General features: G+C 40.3%; 1 protein-coding gene across 1 annotated transcript in view; it reads left to right on the top strand.

The window, feature by feature from the left end:
* mrps6 (mitochondrial ribosomal protein S6) overlaps positions 1–5,914 on the top strand; it is a 92,431-nt gene extending 86,517 nt beyond the window's left edge. Inside the window, exon 3 of the mRNA XM_048602967.1 lies at positions 5,639–5,914. Within this exon, the coding sequence (XP_048458924.1) occupies positions 5,639–5,822 (184 nt within the window). The 3' untranslated portion in view covers positions 5,823–5,914. The remainder of the gene's footprint in view (positions 1–5,638) is intronic.
* The last annotated feature ends 8,354 nt before the right edge of the window (positions 5,915–14,268 follow it).

The raw sequence follows: 14,268 nt of genomic DNA on the forward strand, positions 1-14,268 counted from the left end.
AGATTCTCCAGCATCTGCAGTTCCTTCTATCTCAGTACTGTCTATATTGCTGCTACTCATTGGTTAGGAGATTGGCATTCTTCAGATTAATTTCTTGTTATTTTTTTCCTGAAATTCCTAGTGGATCATATTCCTAATGGATGGCCTATCTTTGAGGTGGCCATCGTTTTCTGTGGGTCATTCAGCATATTTGCAGCAGTTTGCAAAGTGCATTTCTGGAGTGGGCTTTGCATCTAAAACTTGTAGGATGTTGACCTTTTTTTAAGAAAATGATAATTGCTGTTCCTGTTCCTGCTCTGGGGGAAACTTTGCTTGTCCGGATTTGAAACACTTATTAGCACACTGGTGACTGAAACACTTTTGAATATGGCGGAGAGAAGTGACTGGGTTGGGTCCTTACCTTGAGATATGTGAAATATGATGATGAACAGCATCAGTTTATTACTTAGGGAGTTTTTTTTTCTGTCTACCTATTTGCTTCATTTACCCTAACGATGAGAAACATAGTGTGGAAGGCCACTTGGCCCTTTGATCCTGCTTTTTTATTCAATAAAACCATGTCTGTTTTGATTTTAATCTCAACTTTACATTCCTGCATATCCCTGATAATTCTCCATCCTCTTGGTAATCAAGAAACTATCTGGCTCTGCCTTGAAAATATATAAAGATTCTACATTCATTACCTTTTGAGAAAGGGATTCCAAAGAGACTCAACCCTTTAAACCCTTTTGCAAATCTTGTAGATTATTAGCAGATTTTTTTTATTTTAAAAAATATTATGGAATTCACTGTATTGCTAATAAAATGTGTGGAGGGGTTTCAAATTATTACTTCAATCTATCTACCCCCAAGAAGGGTCAAGTTACAGTTTGCTTTCTTGCTCACAAAAGCTCATCAAACTTGGTCAGTTTCATAGGGAAAGAGCTGCTACAAGTTCAGTTTCGTTTGCATTCTCAGTAGTTTTTGGAATGTAGTTTTTTTGACGAGATAGGACAAAAGATCAGTCAGACCGTGTGTTTTTCACCTTGCCCTCTTTTCCCCAGCCAAATCTATCGCACTGTATCACAAACTAGACTAACATGCTGTGCACTCTCATTTTAGCCCCCAAGAGCCTCTGATAATGCTGCAGCTTCCTCCTTCCCGGTTCATGTAAGCACTCTTTGCCCCACCTCTCAAGCGCACAAGTACCCATCTCTCCCTGCCCACACCTCTACTTCATGCTGGCACCCACCTCCTGATCCTCACTCCTCTTGTTTACACTGGTACTAATCTCCCAGTTCTCACTCTCCTGGTTTACACTGGCACCAAATCTTACCCATCTGTTCTGGGCTGGAAAACATCTCCACATACCTACCCATCTAGGTTTCACTAGTACCCATCTCTAGCCTAAGCCCTCCTGCCCTGCAATCAGTTCACATTTGGCAAACACCTAATTCTCCCTCCCAATTCACAAGGTCTTTCTCTCTCTCTCTCCCTCCTCGCACCCTGGGTTTAATACTCATTCAGCTCTCCCCTTCCACTTTGTATTGCCATCCTATGTAGAAAATTCACATGGGATGAGACTGTTTGGCCCATTGTATTTGTACCTGGCCCTGTCCCCTTGCCTTTAATTGTGCCTACCTAGTGCTACTGCTGTACAAGTCGTTAGAACTTGGTTGCATGATTTCAGAAGGGAGCATCTGAAATTGTGAAACTATCTTGTGCTCGAACCATTGTCTCTAATGATTCCACTTAACAAAAGTGCCCCATTTCTGCCATCTGCCCAGTTAGTGAAGGCTATCACTCTCTACGGCTTTGCGAATTATTTAACTCTGCATGTGTGTGTGGGCTGAAGGTCTGTTTTTGGATTGGTCAAGGGATGTGTAATTTTATTTTGAAGATGGAACACAATTCTGTTTAGAACATTTACTACATGTAGTTTGTGGAAATAGCTGAGTGGAAGAGTACTAGATGTACGTTAATCAGCAAAGGCTTTGTCAGACTCCTTTTTAAAGCCTTTAATTTATGCCCCAACACTGCTAATCGGTGTGGAAAAGTCCATTTAGTATTGTTATCAAGGCCCGTGAAATTACTCATTAGGCAAATGAGTTTAACACAGGAAATGCATTTCATGGAACATATTGTGACAGGTGACAGTGATTATCCCTTTGTAAATATTAAGCAGTTAATGTATAATTTCTGGTTCAGCCTCCATCTCCATTATCCTTTACATCTTCATGTTTGTAAACCATATTTTGAACGACTATATGGAAAACTACTTTATGCAACATGCCTGTCTCCTTGTAACTAATTATTTTAACTGAAAACAACTGTACACCCATATAATTACAAGGACATACTTACAATGTACATGATCTCTCCGCTTCCACCCCCATCCCTCACCACAAACTGTAACAACAATGTAACCAGTAGAGGAGCCTTATTTGCCAATATGTGATCTTGTCATGATGTTCATTGAGTGTATTGGCAGGAGTCATTCTGCTTGTGTAAACTGATGACCTTTTTTGATCTTTTGTTTTTTTTAACAAAAGCCAAAGTTCATTTAACAACTTGGCGTGAATTAAAATGTACCTTGACCAGCCATAGGCAGAAGATTTATGACCTTTGAAAGATGATCAAAGTCTGTTTGAAAACTCTGGCTGCTTCACACAAACAGGAAGACAATTTCATTTCTTCGCAGAATTATTATGGTGCAGGAGGAGGCTACATGGCTCGTAATGCCCTACTCGCTCAGTTATCTATTGCCAATCTCCTGCCTTTTCACTATATTTCTGTGCACCATTACTATCCAAAAAGAAGTCCAAAGCCCCTTTGAATGCCTCAATTGAACCTGCCTCCACCACATTTCTTGGCTGTGCCATCCATGCCCTAAGTACTCGTTGTGTGGAAAAAGTTTCTTTTTCTCATATCTATCTCTTATTCTTGTTTCTTTTGCATGTGGAAACACCTTTGCCCTAACTACTCTGTCCAGTCAACTCAAGGTTTCGAGAGCCTCAATGAGATCTCCTCTCATCTGCCAACTCTGCAGGAAGAACAGTCCCAGCTTCTCCGGGCTATCCTCATAACTGAAGATTCTCATTCCAGGAACCATTTCTGTAAATCACTTCTGCACTCTCTGCAATGTATTCATATCTTTCCTATAATGCGGTGCCCACAATACTCCAGCTGAGGTCTAACAAGTGTCTTGTCCGAGTTTTCAGTGGAATCTATTTAATTTGTCAATGACTGATTTGCTGTGTACTTTTACAGAACGTTCAGTCACCTCCGAAACTGAGAAATGTGCCAGGAATTGACGCAAAGTCGTCCTATCACCCGAGACCAGCTTCCCACAGACCTTGTCTGTGACTTGGGCCAGTTTTATGGAAACAAAATGCACAGTGGGACATCGTTGGAGATGTATGCTTGCCAACATGTTTTTAAAAGTGCCTGGCTGGATGCTGACTTGTAGCTACACCCTTGAGAGCTGGAATACACAGACAGGAAAAGGCCCATAGCACTATTACTCATGACCCCTCCATAACAGTAAGATTCATAAAAAAGAATGCTGGGAGCATCTAGTTGTCCCTTTTAAGAAACCTCTTCTAGGCATCCCATAAAGCTGAGTTATGTCCATGGATCAAAACCTATAGACATATTGAACTTTTAATTCCAGCATGTCTCAGAAGGTGTAATACCCGCCCGTTTACTTCCTCCTAACTCTCCAAGGTCCCAGACATACATTCCAGGTGAAGCAGCAATCTAGTCTACTGTACTTACTGCTCACACTGTGGTCTCCTCTATGTTGGGGAGGCAAAATGCAGACTGGGTGACCACTTTGCAGAACACAGACATCCTATCTGCAGAAAGGGCACCGAGCTTCTTGTTGCCTGCCATTTCAACACCCCACCATGTTTCCCACATCAACATTTCTGTCTCGGGCCTGCTACAGTTTTCCAGCAAGCCTCAGCATAAGCTTAAAGAACAACGTCTCATTTTTTGCATGGGGACCTGACTGAACATAGAGTTCAATAACTTTAGAGCCTGATTCCAACCTTCTATGTTTTTTTTTAATCCACCCCACACCCAATCCTATTATGATATGTATTGTTTTTAGCACAGTCACCCATTCTCACATACTCTGAGACCAATTAGCACATTATATGGATTGCTTTCAGTACAGCTCACCCATTTTTTCACTTTTAGCTCTGATTATCACTTATTCAACTTTTCTTCAATGCTTTCGTGCTATTCATAATCTCCTTGTTCATACGCTCCTTTCATATGTCTCCTTTCTGTGCTCCATCTCTACCCATCTGCTCTTTTTTCTCCCCACCCACACCCCCACCAACATCCTTCAGCATAAATACCACCTTTCCCTAACTACTAACTTCTGATGAAGTGCCACTGGACCTAAAACATTAACTCTGCTTTCTTCCTACAGATGCTCCCAGACAAGCTGAGTTTCGCCAACAATTTCTGTCTTTGTTAGAGGCCATTTGACTGTTTACTCATTTAGTCCTCTTTGATTGTTTTTGTCTTACATTTTTCTATTTCAGTTTAATCCACTTCTATTTAAAATCTTTTTATAGTTCTGCTTCCACAAGATCTCTATTTGATCCCCTTTCTCCTGCCTTTTTGAAAAGAATTCTTTCTTTCCTGGTCACTGCACTTAATTGCCCCATGTATATTCTCTTTAAATCTTTAGCCTCTCTTTATGATCTTCACTTCTTTCCCAAAGCCAGGCGCCCATAGTTTTCAATAAAAACCGAAAGAGCTGTGGATGCTGTAAATCAGGAACAAAAACAGAAGTTGCTGGAAAAGCTCAGCAGGACCCGAAACGTTAACTCTGATTTTTTTCTTCACAGATGCTGCCAGACTTGCTGAGCTTTTCCAGCATCTTCTGTTTTTGACCCATAGTTTTCTACTCTGACCTAATCAATTGTGCATATAGGTTTAGTGTTACCTTTTTCCACATGTGAAACTCAATCCCTGCTGCTTTTGAGGTTTTGTAATGTAGTATGCATTTCTTTTCAATCTGGACTGGGGCATGGCAATAATAGAGGCATCCCTACTCTTTCTCCATCAGTGCCCCCACCCGTTCCCATCATACACATGTACACATCCCTCTCCCTCCTGTGAACAATGCCATGGCCTACCTGTCAGTCTTTCTGTGCAGTGATAGCTCCTCTGAATGCCAGTAGAATGCTTAGAGTGGACAGTGGACATTTGCCTGGCACACGATACCACTGCCGATGTTCTACCATTGGTAAAATATTGTCCTGACAAGGACATAGGATCCTTCCCTGACATATTCCATCACCATTATGGCGACATCGTAGTGGAATTATCACTGGACTGTTCACCCAGAGACCCCCAGGCAATGTTCTGGGGTCCCAGGTTCGAATCCTGCCACAGCAGATGGTGAAATTCGAATTCAATAAGCCATTTTGCCGATCCTCCTGGAACCTATTCTGTTTGCGGCATGCTGGTTTAAAAAAAAAAAGAGGGTTCAAAATTAAACGATTTTGGATCAAGAGAGAAATATGCAGGAAAGACTTTATGCTCGTGGTATTTGTAACTGTGGTGTTTAATCACAACGTATTAAAGGTTGAAAAAAAGAATTATGAATGTGAGTTTATTTATATTTTGTTTATTTCAGATATTTCCTGGTAGACTTTGATGCCCGTCCAACCATTATCCCAACCATGTTGGACCATTTAGGACGTGACATCGATGTAATCAGACCTACAATTCTGAAACACCGCACTCCAACGACTGATGAAACCTGCCCAGGACTGGTCCAACCCAACTACGAAGAGAAATTGTATTCTAAGAGGAAATGATCTCATGTCAATTAATTATTTAAAGGAACATAAAACCAAAGCAATTTGTTGAAAGCTGATAGATGGCTACTTTAATAAAGATGAGATTTAAATTACTGTTTTTATTTGTTTTTTTTTCTGCTGGAACGTTTTAAATTTTAAAATGTATTTCTCCTATTCTGAACTGTTTGCTTTCATTGACGTCAGCCTATATTTCCATGGGGTCATCCTTACGCAAGATGGCATTTATTTAACATGTCTATCTGAGTTGGTGTGTTGGAGTGCCATAAGAAGGCGAGGCAGTATCTCAGCTGAACCTGATTCTTTAGCCACTTGATGTCCAACCCATTTAGTATGTGGAGAATAGTCAAAATGTGTCACATATTAACAGTTCTACATGATGTCTGGTTCTTCCAGTATACTATAACAATCATCTGCCCAATAATATGGAAAAATGGCCTGTATCTACAAAAAGCACAGTATATCCACTCACACCAGTATCTTTTTTAAACACCATGGTGATGCAAGCAATTACTAGTAATATCATTAAGCAGCATTCACTCCATGGTAATCTTGCTCAGCTGAGGTGTTTTTCACTGAACTCTCATTCTTGAACTAGAAAAAAAAAGTAAAACAATTGTGATAAAGGGTTTGGGATAGGATTGGGTCAATGAGTAATTTTTCAGTAGCTTGAGTCATACTTGATGCTATAAAGGAATTGGGTCCGTTGTTGCAGATCACACTCCCTCAGCATGATGCAGAGGGGCAAATTACTAAGTCTGACCATTACTTGATGGTGTGAAGCTCATCAAGGAAACACCTTAATATCATGCATGAGGCTGTTTGCTGACAACATGAATGTTCAGCTCTATCTGATAATGAAACAGCCTGTGCCAGTTCACAATGAGGTTTGGATAATATCCAGGCTTGAGCTAACAAATAGCTGGTTCTACTTGTCCTATGTTTTTGTTAAACAGTGACAAGGAATTATCGATTCGCCACCCTGAAGTCACTTGAGGGATAACTCAACTAGATCAGACATAAGTATAAGAAGGATGGGAATGCATTGAAGAGATGATGCAGTAGAGTTTACAAAAATGAGTCCAGGGATGAGGATTTCAGTTTAGAGAATAAATCGAAGAGGTTGGGACTTTTATTCTTGGAAAGAAGAAGGCTAAGAGCAGATCTGATAGAGGTTTTCAAAATCATGAGCAGGCAGGATAGAATAAATAGGGAGAGTTGTTCTTGCTTGTAAAGGCAATGAGGACAAGAGGGCATACATTTAAAGTAATTGACGAAAGAAATAAGGAAAAACGTCTTCTCTCAGCAAATAGTGAGAATACAGAATGAATTACTTGGAAATGTGGAGGCATTGGGTAATTATTTGTGTAAACTAAAATGTAAGTGTACAGGGGAAGAAGCAGGAGATTGATGCTATGTAACAATGCTCATTTAATGAGCTAGTACATGTGCAATGGGCTGAATGGCCCCCTTGTGCACGTTAGCAATTCTGTGATATTCTAGAGCAAAACATCAGGACAGAGGCTGAATATTCTGATAACTGCTGGCTAACCTTTTGGCTTAATGTCTCCACCATCTACAAAGCTCAGGCCTGTGATAGAATTTACTGCAACTTCACCAGTGTACAAGAATTTTGATAGCATCCAGGACACTGGGCCCTGGTGCTGATGTACATTTGCAATGTACATTCACTTTTCTGTTCTTCAGAATGACAAAAATGGCAAGTATTTGGGCACATTAATGCAACCAAGTCAGATGAAATCTTACACTAAAGATTGTCAAACCTTACTTGGGGCGCACACTGGAAATTGAGCTCTGCTATTCCTAACAGGTAATATTGGCCCTTATTTGAAATGGTTTAGAGTATAAGAATAAGCAAGTCTTGCTGCATTGTACAAAGTGTTGCTGAGACCACAGCTGGAGTACTGTGAGTGGTTGTAGAATCAAAGAATCCCTACAATGTGGAAGCAGGCCATTCAGCCCATCAAGTCCACACCAACCTTCTGAAGAGTGTCCCTCCTCCCTCCCAACTTTCCCTGTAATCCTGCATTTCCCATGGCAAATCCACCTAACCTGCACGTCTTTGGACTGTGAGAGGAAGCCAGAGCACCTGAAGGAAGGCCATGCAGACACGGGGAGAATGTGCAAATTCCACACAGACAGTCACCCAAGGGTGGAATTGAACCCAGGTCCCTGGCACTGTCAGGCACCAATGCCAGCCACTTTGCCACCCTTTTGGTTACCTTATTTAAGCAAAGATATAATTTCATTGGACGCAATTCACAGAAGGTTCACAAAGATGATCACCAGTATGGAGGGATTGTCTGATGAACAAAGGCTAAACAGGTTGGCACTCTACTCACTGGAGAAGAATGAGAGGTGATCTCATTGAAACACATGGGATTCTTAAGGGACTTGACAGGGTAAAGGCTGAGAGGATGTTTCCCCCTTATGGGAGAGTCTAGGACCAGAGGGCATAGTCTCAGAATAAGGGGCTGCCAATTTATAACTGAGATGAAGAGGAATTTCTTCTTTGAGAGTTGTGAGTCTTTGGAACTACTTGTCACAGAGAGCTGTGAGAGCAGCGTCTTTGTGTACGTTTAAGGCTGAGATAGATGAATTCTTGATCAATGTGGGAATCAAGGGTTATGGCGAGAAGGCATGAAAGCAGATGTGAGGAATGTCAGATCAGCCACAATCCTACTGAATGGCAGAGCAGACTCGAGGGGCTGAATCACCTACTCCTGTTCCTATTTCTTTTGGTCTTGTGGCCATCAACAAATTTGCTACCACTCCACAACCCAATCAATTTCTTGTTGATGACTGAATCTAATTTCGTGCACATCACCTGGTGCCAGTTTGTCTGTAACTAGACTCCACCCCCACCCCCCATTACCCCAATTGATTAAATAAACAACAGAGTTAAGAGTCAGGTCACTTGCTTTTAACAAGTGCAGTGATCCTTCAACAATCCTTCATTTTTAGAACAATCCTTCCTCTATTTCAGCCCACAACCAAAACAAATACAGTAAAATAAAAAGATACGGTCTATACACTAGGATACTCCTTGGAGATTTTCTCAACTGGGTGGCAGAAATTGATACACAGCACACTGAGATTGTAACCAGTGGTTTTATTATTTTCCATCCAAGTTAATGTAGCTGCTCACTTCCTGCCCATGTTACCATTCCTGCAATGATGTTGGATTGAAATCCTGGAATTCTCAGAATTTTGGATCAACTGATTCAGGAGGAAACTCATCACCAGCTTCCAGAGGCAACTAAGAGATAAGTAATGCAAGAAAGATACAACAGTTTGTATTTTATAGCAATTTTCATAACACCAAGATTTCCCAAAACGTTAATGAGCACTTCTTTTGAAATACAGTCATTGACAATGAAGGAAAACATGGCAGAAAATTTGCGGTATTGCAAGGTTCTTCAAACAGAATGGGATAGTGACCTGATGATCGGATTTTAGGTATTGGTTGAGGAATATACATTGTCTGGAGCATAGTGGGGACTCTGTTTCTCTTCAAATAGTGGCATGTGAACTTTAGTGCCAACCTAAGAGTACAGCCAAGGCCTTAGTTTATAACCCACCCAAAGGACAGCACCTAACGCAATTTAACACAAGGAAATATCAGTTTAGATTTTGTGTGCAATCTCAAGTTGACCTTAAGCCCATAACTTCCAGACGTGGAGTTAAGATTGTTACCACAAAGCCACAGCTCAGTTATTTCAATTTTATCTTTTTGAACATGCACCGTGAAAAGCAAATATCAGATTTGACAGCTTCTTCATCTTCTGAGTCTTTGGAGCAAATGTATCTCCTTCATTTCAGAATTATACCTTTACAGGTAAGAAAAACAAACAGAACTGGTAACTCCACAGGCACACGACATGTTAGTTCCAGATTGATCTCTGAATTATTGTTTGGCCTTTTGTGGCCAATATAACGGATATTAATGTCCCTGAGTTATGGAGAGAAAAATTATCTTAACTGGGTTCATAAATGTCATTGACATCCAGTATTCACAGATGGCAGTCTGTATATACTGAAGCCATGTACACACCAGAATGCGCTCAACTGTGTGCCTCTGCAGTTGAATAGCCTAATAAAACTTGCTGCCGAGATGTTCACATGAGGAATGGCCAATTTGGCTATACCATGAGATACCTGGAAATGTGTATCAATGGAGCAGGAGGCAGGAGGCAGGAGCAAGACAATCCTCATGACTTCATTACAATAATCTCACAATGGGGGTCGTCCCTTTTAGTCTGAGAAAGAGCTTGAATAAAACCAATCATTTCTCTAATATTGGCTCTGAGGAGGAGATTATCACCTAACAAAATTTCTAGGAATACTGTGTCCTATAAAAAGAACACTTATTTATTCTGCTAAGCTGTAACTTGTGTTTTTTTTTGCTCTCTGTGAATCAAAGCTTGGTTTTGGCAGGAGTCAATATGATCTGGTCCAAGTTGGATTATGTTCTTTTTCTTTCCTTGGCACATGTTGTTTGTCGAGGCGCCATGATGGCTGTGGAGAGATTATTGTGATATGGTTTGTTGTAATATGAATGTCTGACCTCAGCAGGTTGCTCACCTAGTGTTGAAACTTACAATGCATTTCATCGGGCTGCTCACTGTTTCAATCCAAAGAGGATGACAGCTTTATAAGGAAAATCTGTCGTTTGCATTCACTGTGATAGAACAAATCCAGTCTCCAACCTCATAGCTTTTATTTTACAAAGCAATTAAATGTTGCTGAGCTACTGTAGGTGACCATACTACTAGACAGACACCTGCAAAACCAACTGACTGCACAGCGGACATAACATGACCAGAAATATTACTTCCCCTTTGACACTTGACTGAGAAAATCACTGCAGGATTGCTTTTTGGGGAAATTTGCAGAAATATAGTTGTGCAGAAAGAGGTTGATTGGCCCATCATGTCTGCCATGACTATCCAAAAGAGCATTGAGACTTGCATCCATTCTCCTGCCTTTTCTCTATATCCATGCATGTTGTTTCTGTTTTAATGATCATCCAATCACCTTCTCAAATACCTTAATTGAACCTACCTCCACCACATTTCCAGACAGGGCACTCCATATCTTAACTACTCATTGCATGTAAAGATTTTTCTCACATCATACAGTTCCTTTTTAAGCAGATCACCTTAAATCTGTACCCTCTCATTCTTGATCCATTTATGAGCAGAAACAGTTTCTCCTTACTTACTCTATCTGTTCCCCTCTTCATTTTGAAATTTCTTGTCAGAATTTACCACTATGTCTCCAGTTCCTTTTGCTCCCGTACCCCTTACCATCCATCCACCCACTCCACTACTTGTCTACGTCCTTTAGAAGTTCTACACTGTCCTCACCGTTTACAATGTTTTCAAGTTGCGTGTCATTCACAAATTCTGAAATTGTCAACTGTACAGCAGGATCTAGATCATTAATATATATCAGGAAATGCAAGGCTCATAATACCTACCTCTGGGGAACTCCGCTACAAATCTTCCTCCAACCTGAAAAATATCCATTGACCATTACTCACTGTTTCCTACTACTCAGCTAAATTAAATCCATATTGTTACTGCCCCTTTTGTTCCATGAGTTGTACCGTTTGTTAGAGGGCTGTTGTGTGGCATTGTATTGAATGCCTTGTAGAAGTCCATGTACGCTATATCAACAGTATTGCCCTCATCAGCACTTCTCTGATACCCTTTTCTTCAAGAACTCCAGCAAGTTACAACCAAGCTTCCCAAACCAAACTGATTCCATTTGTCTGCCATATCCCTCTTAATCTTTCCTGTTCATGTACTTGTCCACGTGTCTTTTGAATGTTGTAACTGTATCTGCATCTAACACTCCCTCTGGTAGCTCATTCCATATTTGAATCACCCTCTATGTGAAAATGTTTCCCCTCGGATCCCTTCCCCTCTCACCTTAAAAATATGCCCTCTAGTTTTAAAATCCCCTACACAAGGGGAAAGACCTTTGCTATTCACCTTATTTATGCCCCTCATGATTTTATAAACTTCTGTAATGTAACCCCTCAGCCTCTGATGCTCCAGTGAGAAAAGTCCCAGCCTATCCAGCCTATCTTCATAGCTCAAACACTCCAGGATCTGTGTCTGCGCTGTATGACCCTATGTTAGTTATGCACAATTTCTGCTTTAGAAATCTTCTGAATCAAGGCACATTTTCCCATGCGACTACTAATTCTGTCCCAAATAATTGTTTCAAGCAGCTTCCCCACCACTGAACTTAAACTGACCAGTTTGTAATTGTTGTGCTTATCCTCCCAACTTTTGTGAATGGGGTGTGATGTTTATAATTCTCCAGACTCCTGGTGCCTCCCTTAAGTCTAAGGAAGACTGAAAGATTATAGCCAGTACACCACAATTTTCACTTTCACATCCTTCGTTATCCTTGGATACACGTCATCTGGTCCCTGCTGCCCTGTCAACTTCAAGTACCAGCAGTCAATCCAATATTTCTTCCTTATCAATTTTGAACCATTTTCATGATGTAGTTTCCTCCTCTGTCACCATTCCCTCAGTAGAACCACTTCCTTCGTAAAGATAGTTGCAAAGGTTACAATTACTAACCCTTGCCTCCATGTGTACATCATTCCCTAATTGACAGTAGTTCTTTTTACTACTCTTTCACTATCTACATACCTATATTAGGTCTTGGGATTCCCTTTATGTTGACTGACAGTCTTTTCTCATAATTTCTCTTTGCTTCTCTGATATGTTTTTTTTTCAACTCCTGTCTAAAATTTTTGCATTCCTCTTAGTTTACAATTTTATTTTCTACCTGATATTTGTCATAAGCACATTTTTCTTCTTTATCTTATTTTCTATCTTCTTTGCCATCCAGGCACATGAGGATTTGATTGTCCTACCTTTCCCTTTTGAGAAAATATTCCTTGGCTGTATCCAAACTATCTCCTCTTTGAAGGTAACCCATTGCTCAGTTACAACATTTACTGTGAGCTTTTTGTTCCTGTATGCCCTGCCCAACTTTGTTCTTGTCCCTAGCTCTCTGCCAGTTGATTTTTCTTACATTGGATTGACCATTGTCATGCTCCATCATGGTCCTATACCTTGTGATACAGTGATCACTGTCTCTTAAAAGATCCTCCAATAACACTTAATCCACCTGACCCGCATCATTTCCAAGGATCAAGTCCAAAAATACATAATTTCTTGTTGGACTGGATACATACCGCTGTAGGAAATTCTCTTTGAATGCAATCTTGGAATACTTGCCTCTCACTGCCCCTTACAGTACCAGTATATAAATTTGAATAATTAAAATCCCCCATTATAACTACAATATAATGTTGACACCTCTCTATAATTTCCCTGCAGACATTTCCTCTACATCTTTCCCACTAGTTGTTGATCTATAGACTATACTGAGTAATGCAATAATGGACATTTTGTTCTCTAGCTCTAGCCAAATTAATTTTCCTTTATTCCTGTTGTTTCTCAGTTAAATCCAAATATAGGTAATCCTTTAAAAATAATATTTTCCCTATTTTTACAGCAACCTAAAGACTATCCGTAGGAACACTGTCTTATCAACTAATAAACATACAGAGTAAGACTGAAAGGAAAAAAATCATCACCTCTTCCCAGTCTCACCAAACTCCACATGCAACACAGTTTACTTCTTGCAGTAAATCTTACATAAAGCTTTCATCCTAGACATCAGATTCCCACTGTGAATCAATTGTACTCACTCAGCTCCATCTCTCTCAAATGAAGTCTCCCTTGCTCTGAACATGCACCCTTACGGGAGTGCATGTTTCCACCTCATAAGATTTGGTATGTTCACTGAGTCTCTGTAAGATTGTTAAGGGCTAGGCCACTTAGAGACAGGCCAGCTCTTCCCCATGCATGTTCACAATAATCTTTTGTTTTAGTTCCGGTGTGGGAATGATCTACATTACACCATGAATTAAATTTTACACTTTGTAATTTTGCCCCAAACCCTCAATCCCTGGAATAAAGCTTCCCTTCACAGGGTGTTTATGTTTTAGCATTGGGATTTAACATCTGTCTTTAATCTGGGATGTGTACCTTTGTTGATGGCCGGTGTTGCAATGTATTTGAAAGATAATGGGTTGCTATCAGACTCATCTTTCTGTTGTGGCCCAGTTCTCCTCCTCGGGAGATTAAAGATTTGTAGTTCATTTCGACTGTGATTGTAAACTGTATTGCGACAAAATCCCTGCCTGTGAGAATAGAGAATTGGTTTTGATGTTTCCTAATTAATGTTCTGCCATTCAAATCACTTAAGACTGAAACTTCACAAAATTTTGAAAAATAGTACCATATTTCAGGTTGTGCTTTTATAAAGCCCAACAGCTGTGTGAATGTTTGTCCATTGAAAACACATTTTTTCTTTCACTAAACTAATC

Source organism: Rhincodon typus, chromosome 11 (assembly GCF_021869965.1).
Source record: "Rhincodon typus isolate 14 chromosome 11, sRhiTyp1.1, whole genome shotgun sequence".
Lineage (NCBI taxonomy): Eukaryota > Metazoa > Chordata > Chondrichthyes > Orectolobiformes > Rhincodontidae > Rhincodon > Rhincodon typus.